This window comes from Haliotis cracherodii, unplaced genomic scaffold, assembly GCF_022045235.1.
Source record: "Haliotis cracherodii isolate W230 unplaced genomic scaffold, xgHalCrac1.p SCAF_8, whole genome shotgun sequence".
Lineage (NCBI taxonomy): Eukaryota > Metazoa > Mollusca > Gastropoda > Lepetellida > Haliotidae > Haliotis > Haliotis cracherodii.
Window position 1 is genome coordinate 29279365 of NW_027266341.1, and position 14709 is coordinate 29294073.

The window sequence follows — 14709 nt, forward strand, 5'->3', positions numbered from 1 at the left end:
CATAGATGTCTTATGATATTGGAAATTGGTTTTCGTCACTTTTATTTTGGATCAGACTGTTCCGGCTCACGTTGTGCGGCGTGCTTCGTCCGTAGTGAACATCTCCTCAGAAACTACAGGACCATTGAAGCTGAAACTTCACATACTTGTTCCCACCAATGATGACATCCCACATTTCTTTAAGAAGTTCAAATTCGATTTTCAATATGGCCGCCACGCCAGCCATATTGAAAAATACATCTATGGCAATTCCTCAAGCATTTTTGTTCAAAATGAGATGACATTTGGTTCCATGAGTAGTTAGTAGTGGGGTTAAACGTACATGTTCCGATTTTCGCATGTTCATGAACGCATGCTCTCACCAATGATGTCACCTAAATATGCTCAACAGGTTCGAATCCGATTTTAATTCAATATGGATCCCACGACAACAACTTTTTTGTTAAAATTATAATGACATTTGGCAGATGTGTAGTAAGAAGTAGATCTAAATATATATATTCCGTTTTTTTGTGTGCAATATTTTTAATTTGACCTTGTTATGACCATGCACTTGTATTCTCCCAAAAAGCATATTAGACTCTGTAAATGTTATCTCCTTTGGAATTGAAACGTTTAACTTGGACATGTTACCTTCATCTTGTATTGATAGATATTTTGTTCAAGTCATTAAGTTTTAGTGTTAGTTTTCAGTCCTGGGTATTCATACAGAAAATACCTGAATATCAGTGCCGAGTCTGTTGACAGTATCTTTTGTTCTGTGGCTATCTTTGTTGACATTTTAATCTGTTGACTATATGTGAAGGTGACCACTGTGTTTTTGTACAGTTGTTGTTGTTTGTGTGAAGACGTTTCGGTGTAGATTCTTAAACAGTTGCATACTCTAAAGAGAAAAGCACGGGATACACAGATTGTATACAATAACTAAAATTATCAGTATCATAATTCATACATTTAAATCTAGCATGTGTGAGTTATTAGTTTCCTTCTCATTTGTTGCGTTTTAAATATCACCCAGACAAGTGATTGGCTGGTGAAGACGAGATGATGCAGACGAATTGAGCGTTGCGCATCCCTTATAATGATCAACGCTCAATTCGTCTGCATCAATTGGCAGTGTACAGTTATTTACCTCTCCAAATTAGATCCGTATTTTCTCTCTCACACTCTCTTCTTGTTAGGGGTTTTGAATTTAAAGTTATCCACTATTTCGATATTCTCACATTCCAATGTTTACTTTTTCAAATTGTCGCCAAGAGCACGCCATTTGTCTTTACTACATCAATGGATACCCAGTCGGAGCTTCACAATTCCAAGTATAAAAAGTTATTTGTTATTCGAGTTAAATCTGTTTGCCGCTGTTGGATTACAACCACCACATCTAGACGTGTCATAACACATACACTCACCAGCAATGTGTGACGTATATAATACATTATGTCCTCTGATAAGCGCACGGCGTTAATTCTTTGACAAAACTGCCAAATCCGGCGGGTAATGGAGGCGCGGCGGTAATTTGTGATACTTAATATTTCAACTACGGCTTTACATATGCTACAGTCCCAAATAAATTTACGTACAATATAATTTTATGTTCTTGAGAGACCGAGCGTGAACTTAGTAACATGAAACTGCAATAAAAGCAGTTTGTGTGAACTATAACATACACTGAGGCCCAGTGCTCCTTCGTACACAACGCTTAATGGAGGCTAGTGACAATAAGAAGTCTGACGCTTATTAGAGGAAATATGTCAGACCATCCTTTATTAGCACACCTCAGGTATAGGATATACTCAAGCTGTGTGTATGGCTGAGATACATTAAAATTGGTTATTATGGTTTAATCACACACATGGTCATATCTAATAATTATACCTAGGTGTTGCCTTAAATTGGTAGCTTAATGTCTCTACTGAAGGATTGTCGCTTATCTCGTCGAGTTAGACTGCATTAAGTCTCCTGTGGGCGGTCAGTTATGTCGGAGCAAAGTCCGAAATGGTGAGGTGAGGTGAAATGGGGTTTAACATTGCGTCCAAAATTATTGCACTTATATAGCCCATGCATATACATGTGTGTGTGGCCGCTCGGACTAGTCCGGACTAATGCCGATTTTATAGTTCTAGCCCACAAAGATACCAAGCTGTAGTTTACACGAATACCCCATTGAGACACAGTATACTGACTCCGAGCCGACCAGTCCATAATGCAGAGCGCCAGGCAGCGTAACAACAAGTACCATCTTTTAACGTCTTTTGGTATGACGCGGCCGGAGATCGAACCCCGAACCTTGCCATCTCCGGGCGGACGCTCTACCACTAGTCCACGGAGGCAGTCAAAAGTCCTGACTGATAGTTGTAGACGTTTACTGCCTGTGATGAACCCCATTAAAACTGATATGGTTTTGTCGCCCCAAGCAAGTATAATATTCGGGTCTAGTTTGGATTTGAACTCACAACAACAGTACCCCTGGCGATCCGGGGTAGAATAGGTCTTCAGGAACCCATGCTTGCCGTAAAAAGGCGACTATGTTTGTTGTAAGAGGCAACTAACGGGGTCGGGTTGTCAGGCTCGCTGACTTGGTAGATGCATGTCATCGTATCGTGGATCGATGCTCATGATATCAATCACTGGATTGTCTGGTCCAGACTCGATTATTTACAGATCGCCATCATGTAGCTGGAATATTGCTGAGAGCGGTGTTAAACAACAAACAAACAAACAACACAGCACAGTGTCATGAGCAGATGAGGGGATGCCATGGAAACGAACACCAGCAACATATTCGTGGCGGCGGGTAGTCAGGGGGTACCAGCATGGAGAGCTGCAATGTCAGATGCATGGTTTCTGGAATGTTGTCACCCGTCAGGCGGCAACGATCATCGATAGATAACACCAGCTCCAGTATATTCAGGATAGCTTCAGAAGAAGTTACAACATATATACGCATCCTGTTATAAACTGAACTGAATTCACACATTAAAAGAGCTAGGATAGTGTTTCAAGGATTATTATCAAATTGGAAAAAAGTGGACAATGATACTTAGTAAATGTTGCTACAAAATAAATGTCACTTATTAATGTGACGGTGGTATGTATGTCAAACTGGTCAGAATGTGGTGACCCAGTGGTCTGTGTGTCAAACTGGTGAGGGTGGGGTAACACAGTGGTCTGTGTGTCAAACTGGTGAGGGTGAACTGACGCAGTGGTCCGTGTGTCAAACTGGTGAGGGTGAGCTGACACAGTGGTCTGTGTGTCACACTGGTGAGGGTGAGCTGACACAGTGGTCCGTGTGTCAAACTGGTGAGGGTGGAGTAACACAGTGGTCCGCGTGTCAAACTGGTGAGGGTGGGGTAACACAGTGGTCTGTGTGTCGAACTTGTGAGGGAGAGCTGACACAGTGGTCTGTGTGTCAAACTTGTGAGGGTGAGCTGACATAGTGGTCCGTGTGTCAAACTGGTGAGGGTGAGCTGACACGGTGGTCCGTGTGTCAAACTGGTGAGGGTGAGCTGACACAGTGGTCTGTGTGTCACACTGGTGAGGGTGAGCTGACACAGTGGTCTGTGTGTCACACTGGTGAGGGTGAGCTGACACAGTGGTCCGTGTGTCAAACTGGTGAGGGTGAGCTGACACAGTGGTCCGTGTGTCACACTGGTGAGGGTGAGCTGACACAGTGGTCCGTGTGTCAAACTGGTGAGGGTGAGCTGACACAGTGGTCTGTGTGTCAAACTGGTGAGGGTGAGCTGACACAGTGGTCTGTGTGTCAAACTGGTGAGGGTGAGCTGACACAGTGGTCTGTGTGTCAAACTGGTGAGGGTGAGCTGACACAGTGGTCCGTGTGTCAAACTGGTGAGGGTGAGCTGACACAGTGGTCTGTGTGTCAAACTGGTGAGGGTGAGCTGACACAGTGGTCTGTGTGTCAAACTGGTGAGGGTTGGGTGACACAGTGGTCTGTGTGTCACACTGGTGAGGGTGGAGTAACACAGTGGTCTGTGTGTCACACTGGTGAGGGTGGAGTAACACAGTGGTCTGTGTGTCACACTGGTGAGGTTGGGGTAACACAGTGGTCTGTGTCTCACACTGGTGAGGATGGAGTAACACAATGGTCTGTGTGTCAAACTGGTGAGGGTGGGGTGACACAGTGGTCTGTGTGTCACACTGGTGAGGTTGGGGTGACACAGTGGTCTGTGTGTCAAACTGGTGAGGATGGAGTAACGCAGTGGTCTGTGTGTCAAACTGGTGAGGGTGAGGTAACACAGTGGTCTGTGTGTCACACTGGTGAGGGTGAGGTCACACAGTGGTCTGTGTGTCACACTGGTGAGGGTGGAGTAACACAGTGGTCTGTGTGTCAAACTGGTGAGGGTGGAGTAACACAGTGGTCTGTGTGTCACACTGGTGAGGGTGAAGTAACACAGTGGTCTGTGTGTCACACTGGTGAGGGTGGAGTAACACAGTGGTCTGTGTGTCACACTGGTGAGGGTGGGGTAACACAGTGGTCTGTGTCTCACACTGGTGAGGATGGAGTAACACAGTGGTCTGTGTGTCAAACTGGTGAGGGTGGAGTAACACAGTGGTCTGTGTGTCACACTGGTGAGGTTGGGGTGACACAGTGGTCTGTGTGTCAAACTGGTGAGGATGGAGTAACACAGTGGTCTGTGTGTCAAACTGGTGAGGATGGAGTAACACAGTGGTCTGTGTGTCACACTGGTGAGGGTGAGCTGACCCAGTGGTCCGTGTGTCAAACTGATGAGGATGGAGTAACACAGTGGTCTGTGTGTCACACTGGTGAGGGTGAGCTGACCCAGTGGTCCGTGTGTCAAACTGGTGAGGGTGGTGTAACACTGTGGTCTGTGTGTCACACTGATGAGGATGGGGTGACACAGTGGTCCCTGTGTCAAACTGGTGAGGGTGAGCTGACACAGTGGTCCGTGTGTCAAACTGGTGAGGGTGGGGTGACACAGTGGTCCCTGTGTCAAACTGGTGAGGGTGAGCTGACACGGTGGTCCGTGTGTCAAACTGTATCTGTGACGGCGGTGCTTTTATGCCTCGCTAACGTTTGTCACGTCTTACAAACAAACGTACATTTCCCCAAGAACTGCCGTGATGAAAACGTCGGCTGAAAGCACATATCTCGTGATTGGTATCAGCGTGAAACGACCAGGTGATGGTCAGGTGTTGGATTACACCTATTAGCAACGGTCGATACTCGGTGTTTGACATCTAGCCTTGCTGGTTGCATTGTGGTAGTAGGGTCGTTGTGAGTGAGTGACAGGTGTTTAGCAATATCAGAGCGGGAGGCACAAAGTGTAGATTGCACAATTGTGCATTTACATTAATTTTGATTAAAGGTCCGTGTCACCAGCGTGAAGATAAGAACGACGGATCGACGGAGGGCTAACTTTCTAAAGTTTTTCGAGGATTACGGAACTTCTAGAGAGACAAAAACAGATAAGGAAACAGATATCAGTCTAAACACCGTTCTATCGACAAAAGAAATCAGTTAGCTTACACGCTCAGCCTGTGTATGCCAATATACCAAATGAATATATAGAGACTTAAAACTAACAGTTATCGATAAAAACGATGCTTAGCACTCAATCCGCAGGGAACTGCCGTATCAGATTTCATGACTGACAGGTGGTATTCCGGGAAATCAATAATATGTAATAAATTGTGCTCGATTCCATTGTAAGTATATCGAACAAGATAAAAGCATATACATATCTTCGTCACACACACACCTGCAATTAGTATAGAGTCGTGATTAAAATTGAAAAAACATGAATAATATGGATTTATTAAAGTGGAAGTAGAATCTACTGAGGAGATACATATTTGATCATTATCTACTCTTCTGGGCGTGACAGGTGCGCTGCACAATGTCGGAGAAAGCAGCTTGCCATGACACCCAAGTGGGCGGATAACAGCTGCCTGCACGGACTGCGTATATTTTTGTACAGACTGACTTTTATAGCTACTTCGTGTTTCATATTTTACTGTGATTTAATTTGCTGCTTATTCCTCTCGTGACACATTATAACTTAGTTATTTGAGCGACATTAGTGAGAGACATCTTGGTTCTACAAATAGTGAATTTAGAGAGAGAATGATCCTATCAGTTTATTTATAATACAAACAAAACGATGCGATTCATAATGGCGCTTTTAAATAAAACCGAACTCGGATGTGTCGAATTCCTGGTTGCGTCAGTCCTGTCTAGGCTCGTTTGGATACCACGGTTAAGTCGAACTTTTCTCTATGGGTTCGAGACAACAGTGTTCGACTGTATTATACATACTATATAATGTTATATGTAAATATTATCCAGTTCAAATTGTTTGTTTGTCCAGGCATGGTGAATCATTTGTTTTTGTATATTCTATTAAATATCTTGAATGTATAGTCCAGTTGTGTTAGATGTGGTAATTATGGGGAGAAGTATGTATAATGACATTTTCCCGTCTTTTACTACTCCCCTTCCCTGCAGTTAATATTTGGGAAATTAATATTGTTTAAATCCAGGGAGCGGACATGTATCGAACGTTAATGTCTGGTCTTCTGTTGAAATCAATGGAAGTTAATGGCGGTAAGTAAGGACCGATGTTAGGAATATTCATCTGGAATAAATAGGTGTCTGGTCCCCTTTCCAGAAAGCGATCGTATGGCTAAGATGATCGTTACTCCTATATATGCTTTAAAACAGCCTTAAGACAGTCGTAGCGCTAATCGCTCCCTCTGTGTCACGTGGCCCTAACAGATTAACACACTCTATATATAAGATTGTAAATTGTACCTGAAAATACAGTTCTACGGCAATAAGTTGACGAAATGTAGCCAACTTTCCAGTCCAAGTATTGTCATACTATCAAAGACTAAATAGTTTTAGTTTTATGTGTTATATGCGGTGTGTTGTAAATAGATGTCATCTGTGAATTCCTTTGATGTTGAGTTATCTTTTAGTATCGTGAAAGCGTCACTCATGTATTCACCGAACCTGAACGATTAGTGCAGCCGTTTTGTGACATAATGTGCACTATGTGATAAAATCATGAAACTTGTCACAGTTGTATGTGATGACATTCCAAATAGTTTCAGATATGTGGCCGCCCAAAACAATCCAATATGGCCGCCATGGCGGAAAGAAATTCTATTTTATTTAGAATTTCATGACCCACAACCTAAATATATTATGTAATATGAACATTTTGGAATGTATTTACCCAACACTACATCTTTAAAGTAAATAACTATATTTTAGTTGATTATTTCTTTTGATTTAGGTGGTCCAAAGTGCAGCTTCCAGACTTCTTCCCGAACAGTGGCCAGCTTGAAATGCAGCTCTTTTGACATTTTGGTACAACGCAGCTGATATAGGAGGAGGGAATGAGTGAGTGAGTTGGGTTTAACGCCGCTTTTACATTATTTCAGTTATATCACGGCGTGCCAGCTTAATGTGGGAGGAAAGCCCGAGGTGATGCAGGTCTAAGACGTTTACCACTTCGGTGAAAAACACGAGCACGGGTATGGTGCTGACAAACCTAGAAACATAATCTGGGCGAACCGGGATTCGAACCCACAATCATAGGTTTCTGGCGTGCCCAAGGGACGGAACTCTGCACAGCGAATCGCGGCGCCTTAGACGACTGGGCCACCCGTGCCCCCTGATGTAGGAGGAACAGAATGAATGAAGTCTTTGTGTACCTCATCAACTCCTGTACAGATACTGGTCCGACTCACCCACTCACTCTTACATTAAGACCACAAAACTCTGAATGACTGGCATCATGGCCTTCACAGCCTGTTCAGTTGGTACATCACCAAGGAGATTGAAAGCCTCTGTTGCTTCATCATACACATTCCATGTTTCCCACCCTGTTTTTTCTCCATTTCCCTCAAATAAACATGTCTGGCCACAGCCAATAATTGCAAGATAAGCTTGAAGTGAACAAGCTTTCTCTGGTTTGAGGAGTCTGACAAGGACATGAACAGCCAAATATCTGAAGTGATTGCAAGTGCCAATCGCTATCCTGAGGTGAGACACATCTATTTGGTCAAACAACGCAATGACCAGGAAAATGACATCAGTATCAACCGTTCAAATCAAAATGCCATCTTTTCGCTGTCAGGCATCATTTGACATGTGGGCGAAAAGAGTCTTGTGTCAGTATCTTCATCTGAACATAGGTGCAGATCATTGACAACATCTGCCCCTTTGTTGCACAGAACATGTTTGCCACTGTGCAGAGTTGCGTCCCTTGACACGCCAGAAACGTGTGATTGAGGATTCGAATCCCGGTTCGCCCAACATGTTTGCCACTGTGCAGAGTTGCGTCCCTTGACACGCCAGAAACGTGTGATTGAGGATTCGAATCCCGGTTCGCCCAATTATATTTCTTGGTTTGTCAGCACCATTCCCGGTCATTGGTTCCACCAAAGTGGTAAACGTCTTAGGCATGCATCACTTTGGGCTTTCCTCCCGAATTAAGCTAACACACCGGGTATAGCTGGTATACTGTTCAAAGCGGCGTTAAACCAAACTCAGTCACTTACACACTTATGATATCAAGATCTACATCCACTGTCAGAACAGACAGCCGTCGACAAAGTGAGCATCCATCCTCACACGCACACATAGCTTCATTTCAACGGAGGTGGGGTGGCCCTATGGGCAAAGTACCAGCTCGCCACAATCAAATAACGCAATAATGGCCCTTACACTTAAGACACTGCTTATTACTGTCTACAAACTGAAAAAGTTGGAAGAATGATATTGGATGATAAATATAATCTCATCCGAGTGTCTTTCGATATCAAATATATCAGCACTCGTTGATAAAAGTGGATTTTTTTTTTAGCAAGTTGTGTTGATATATTTGATATCAAAAGACACTCGGATGAGATTCTCTATTTATTTATATAGGATTTCTAAATACTGACAATTACACATTAAAAAAAAACACAATCATAATTTGAGGGATAAGTTCTATCTTTTCCCAAAGCACTGTGTGATTAGTTATCAGACACTCATAAACGCCGTCGAGGATGTAACAAATTATGCAATTCATATCGGATTTAAGATTTTGAGATTCAATACAATACACGATCATCGAATTTATACAAACGCCATTATCTTCATTCTATGAAGAAGAATCACGGCACACCTCGCTGACTTCAGCTTCTCGGCTTCAGGCTAAAATTAATGCTGATTTTCAAGAACCATTCATACGTAAATGTGATTGTCACCGTATCGGACCGTCATCGACATTGAGAAATTGTGCGTGTATGAATGAGATAATCATGTACTGTTTGATTGATCGACCGACGTTTACATGGACCTGATTTATACTTGCTTAGTCGCTGGAGCACAATATCTTTTTTTTTTTTTTTTATAGTTTCACGATATAACTTGATTAGTGTTGTAACGAAAAACGACTATATCACACATAATGTTGTGTTTTACCATTTTGATTTAGTTCTCATTAATGTTACGCTCTTTCTGCACTTTCTGTTCAATAACTTCGCTGTGAGCGTGTCAGCTGTCACCACTGTCCAAACGTTATAGAGCATATAACCTTGGGAGCCGTGGCAAGTCTAGGCGCGGCACGATCAAACGAAGTCTCCCAGATTCGTGTCAAACCGAGGCGCTGAGAGTAAACAATATGGCGAGCGCCTTCCTAACGTGCTCTTACCAACAACAAAGTTCGATCACTGTCACGTGAATGTTTATCCTCAAAGTACAAATCGTGTCCTCAATCGCAACACATTTGAAGATTTTTTTAGTAATAGCAGAATAGTCTGACGGGTGCACCAGGTCAGCCGATCGAACGGGCACCGCTAGGGAGACTCTCTTCTTCTTCTGTCACTGTCTCCCTGAGGCTAACTTCTGTCCAACAGTCGAACTAGCACAGGACACGTTGCATTTGCTCAGGGTCTGCGGTTTAGGACGAGACAACAGTTGTTGTTTACAACGATGAGACGAAATACAGTCACTCTGATCAAATATATACTGGGAGGAACCATCTTTTTCCTGGTCGGCCCCTTCACCCTGCGTTATCTGTTCGGGGGGAAAGGTGCACGTGAAGACTTTGTTGATGCCGATGTTAATCTGCCACACCCACACGAGGGGGAGAGACAAGCAGACGTGAGTGACGATTTTACATACAATATCACCGGTGTCATTACTGATTTCCATGTTAAAGTTATGGAGACTAACTAACAGTACATTGTGCAGTTAACAGCTGGGTATCAGCTGATTATTGTTGTTTTAATTATATTCTCTTAAACTATGTGAAATATTAACCAGAATCAATCTTATCTTGTCAATACAGAGTTTATGAAACACCAGCATTTAACCCCCCCCCCCCCCCCCCCCTACATTATTGAATGTTAACAAACTTTAAATTATTTTTAGGTACATAATAAGGTATCCATTAAAAGAACTTGAACCAACTTGTTGTGGATTGCAGTTAAGATGTTATATTTTGATATGTGGAGATTTATGTATTTGGTGGACTGCCCTTAGGCCTCTTGACCATAAAAAATAACAGGCATCCTGATCTTAGTGGAAATAACCTGAGAAGATCCAGATTCGGTAACCCAAAAGGTGACTAATGGGATCGGGTGGTCAGGCTTGTTGAATTGGTGGATTCATGTCATCGTATCCCCAATTGTGTAGATTAATGCTCGTAATGTTGCCTGGTCCAGACTTGATTATTGCCAGACCGCTGTAATATAGATGGAATATTGCTGGGTGCGGTGTTAAACAACAAACAAACAAACAAAACTTTGAGGAATTAACAACAATCACTATGACGAGGTATGCATAGTTTATTTGGGGAAAACTGTCTGGACGGTTCATATAGCGCAGTTGGTTACGAGTGGCAGTTCTTGCTGTCTATTTTTTGGGGATACATTTAAAGAATAGAGTTCAGTATAAATTACACGTTCAATTTATCAGAAATTTCCAGACAGAAATAAATGTAACCTGACTTCAGACTAGAGGGAAAAGACGCAGACGTCAGTGTCACTGGGCATCAGTGTTCTGCTTCAAGCGACTGAACAAGTTTAGAGGTGTGCAGGAAATGTATGAAATGTTGGTTAGTTATAACAGTAAACTGGTGTCTCCTGATGATGTCACAGTGAGGACCAGGGTGGGAATAGGTCCCCAGCACCCTTATTGTCACAAGATGTCACTAAATTGGATGTAGAGGTCAGGCTCGGAGAATTGGTTGGCTTGTGTGACATTATGTTGCAACAGGCGTCAGAGGCGGCACTGTCATGGAGGAGAACAAACCTTTAAGTGTAAATAGCAAAGTACTGAGTTAAATTTTTTTTTTTTTTTTTTTTTTAATGCCACACTCAGCAATATTCCAGCTATATGACGTCAGTCTTTAAATGATCGAGTCTGGACCTGACAATCTAGTGATTGACATCATAAGCATCTATCCACTTGGGATACGTTGACATGCATCAACCGAGTCAGCGAGCCCGATCACCCCATCCCGTTAGTTGCCTCTTACGACAAACAGTGGCCTTTCATGGCAAGCATGGGTTGCTAAAGACCTAATCTAACCCGGATCTTCATGGGTCATTGAGTTATATATATTAACTGGAACACTGAATAATTACTGGTTTCTTTTAACCTTTAGCCTGCTGATGTTCTATCACAACACAAAACTCAGTTCAAAATTATCAGTTATCAATGGAACAGGTAGACGTAGAATATATACCACCCTGCAATAAGTATTACTGGTCATATCGACCGAGACAGTTTTCTGTCAAATCGATTAATTGGAACAGCACAAACTTCAGCTGTCTGTCTGATGAAGGTTAGGAGCACAGCCTACATACTTGCCTGGTAAACAATCAGGGATGACTGACTGGTGGTTGATTTGCTGATCTTCAAGTTAGTCAACCAACTAAACATGCTGAACAGGTTTTTATAAACATCAAGTAAAAACATGTCCGGGAATGGAGATGGGTAGAAATGACACAGGTCACAAGAAGAAACATTGTTAGGTCAAGCCTCGCTTTTCTGGACTCTTTCGTTTCCTCTGAGATTGCCCGGATAACAAATTTCAAGGGACCAGAGGCCAAAAATACTCTTTTATATAATGCATATAATTATTTTTTGAAATTCAGACGAATGAACAGGTGATAAACCTGGTCACTTCAATTGTGAAATTTGTGATAAGCATCACTTGATGTGATGGTTAAATTGTGTTGCCTGGACGCTAGGCATTGTTTTAAATATGAAAGGATTACACCATGTGTATTTTCTCATAAACTAATCCGGAAATAGCAGTCAGGTGTACATACGCTTTCTTCCCATCTACCAGTGATTCGGTTAAAAAATACCTGATTATATAACTTGATACAATGATTTTTTTCTCTTCTTTGTCCTCACACCTTACTTCATATCTACGCTGTTGTGGTACTCTCCACTGGGCATTTGACATTCTTGGTTCATTCTTTATTAGTCATTAATAGCTGCAAGATTGATTGTAGTGCCAGTTTATTGAGATGCTGGTTAAACGGGTGGCCAGTTTGTGTGATATTGGTTAAAGAGGGTGTCAGTTTGTGTGATATTGGTTAAAGAAGGTGTCAGTTTGTGTGATATTGGTTAAATAGGGCGTCAGTTTGTGCGATATTGGTTAAAGAGGACGTCAGTTTGTGCGATATTGGTTAAAGAGGGCGTCAGTTTGTGCGATATTGGTTAAAGAGGGTGTCAGTTTGTGTGATGTCGGTTAAATAGGTGGCCAGTGATTCGGTTAAAAAATACCTGATAATATAACTTGATGCAATGATTTTTTTTCTCTTTGTCCTGAGCTTTATCCTTTTGTTAAATTGTTGCTTTTAATATCTAATCACCAATCAGTAATATGATACAGCTGGCCCTTTGTGGAGGAATCTGTTATTATGTGCAGCCGATTATATACTTTGGGAACAATAAAAATATAACTTTCCTGAATTAACAATACATTTATTGACCTTATCATCAATCAGCAAGCCTGATGCATCAGTTGATAAGTAACCCTTATATTGCATTATGGCATTAGCTGAGGCTTTGATGTTATCCTGGTTAGGCTTGAAAATATGAAGTTTCAGATGAGCGTCAACTGGATGTAATTGGCGTCTTTGACAGGAAGTCTCTACTATGTGATATGAACGACATATTTAACTAACATTTTACTTGTTTGACTTTGTTTTAGAGCCAATTATTATTGCCATTGATGCATATCAGGTTTTCCTATTGGCCACAAGACAAGGTTTGCTGTGTGACATGTGCAACATTGTTTAACAGCTGAGTGAAATAGCTGCTTGTTGATTTCAGTTGCATTAGGCATGTGGACAGCTTTAAACTTGTTAGGTTAGGAATGCTGACAGCCATTAAAGAGCCTATGTCAAGGCATGGTGTGGACAGATATGGTTGTGTTGTAATAGGAAGTAAAATGAATGTCAGTTTGAATGGGGACCATTTCAAAATGTTAATTGAAATTTATCATACTGCAATTTTTTTTTTTTTTTTTTGTCTTCTTGTGTGAAAGTTGTGCATAATGGGAGTCAGTTTGAACGGGGACCATGTCAAAATTGAATTTATTTTTATACAACAATATACATGTATGTCAACAATTCATTAAGTTATATTTCAGTTAGTTGTCAGGGAGGAGAGTGGAATCTCTTAGATGTGCAATGATAGATGATACCCTAATCATGCCTTGATTATGATCCTCAGTTTGCCGGCACCATACTGGTGCTTGTTAGTTTCACCAAACTGATAAACATGTACAACCTGCGTCACTTTGGATTTCCCAGGGACATTAAGCTCATACTCTGTAATACAGCTCATTCACTCACTCTGCAGATACCTGTCAATAGCACCTGTCTACCTGTAGGGCCTGAGAGACAGTAACATGACAGGTAGATAGTGTGACATGATGGCTGATGGATGGCATCCTTCTCACCCCTTTCATTAATCAATTAGGTAGTTGTCCTCACACCTAACTTCTTGTCTATCCTGTGGTGTACTCTCCACTGTACCTTTGTCATCCTTGGTTCATTCTTGATTTGCCATTCATAGCTGCAAGATTGATTGAAGTGACAGCTTATTGAGATGCTGGTGAAATAGGTAGCCAGTAGTGATGATGGTTAAATAGAGTGCCAATTCGTGTGATGTTGGTTAGATAGAGTGTCAGTTTTTGAGATGCTGGTTAATATTATCATATTGTAGTGATTAGATATTTTTATGATTAATAACTTTAATCCTAAATATTTTCAAACTATGTTTTTTTGTGGCAGATATATTTTTTGGACACTGGCCGGTGACACTGGTTGGTGAAACTGGCTGGTGACGCTGGCTGGTGACGCTGGCTGGTGACACTGGTTGGTGACGCTGGTTGGTGACGCTGGTTGGTGACGCTGGTTGGTGACGCTGGTTGGTGAAACTGGCCGGTGACACTGGTTGGTGAAACTGGCTGGTGACGCTGGCTGGTGACGCTGGCTGGTGACGCTGGTTGGTGATGCTGGCTGGTGACGCTAGTTGGTGACGCTGGTTGGTGACGCTGGCTGGTGACACTGGCTGGTGACACTGGCTGGTGACACTGGTTGGTGACGCTGGTTGGTGACACTGGCTGGTGATGTGGCAGTTGCAGCAACAAACAACCAAGCAGACAAACAGTTTTCTGTCATCAAATTCACACCCATGCTTGTCCC

The 14709-nt window shown here is 42.3% G+C and overlaps 2 protein-coding genes across 2 annotated transcripts in view; one reads left to right on the forward strand and one right to left on the reverse strand.

The window, feature by feature from the left end:
- Positions 1-2734: 2734 nt before the first annotated feature.
- LOC139450919 (polycystin-1-like protein 3) lies at positions 2735-7347 on the reverse strand. The gene is made up of 3 exons (XM_071232744.1): positions 7303-7347; positions 3200-4233; positions 2735-2963 (listed from the first exon to the last, which is right to left on the reverse strand). Exons 1-3 carry the CDS (start codon positions 7345-7347, stop codon positions 2735-2737), a joined length of 1308 nt encoding a protein of 435 aa, XP_071088845.1.
- A 2299-nt stretch (positions 7348-9646) lies between these two features.
- The window catches only part of LOC139450748 (putative polypeptide N-acetylgalactosaminyltransferase 10), a 47054-nt gene continuing 41991 nt past the window's right edge, over positions 9647-14709 (forward strand). Inside the window, exon 1 of the mRNA XM_071232570.1 lies at positions 9647-10138. Within this exon, the coding sequence (XP_071088671.1) occupies positions 9968-10138 (171 nt within the window). The 5' untranslated portion in view covers positions 9647-9967. The remainder of the gene's footprint in view (positions 10139-14709) is intronic.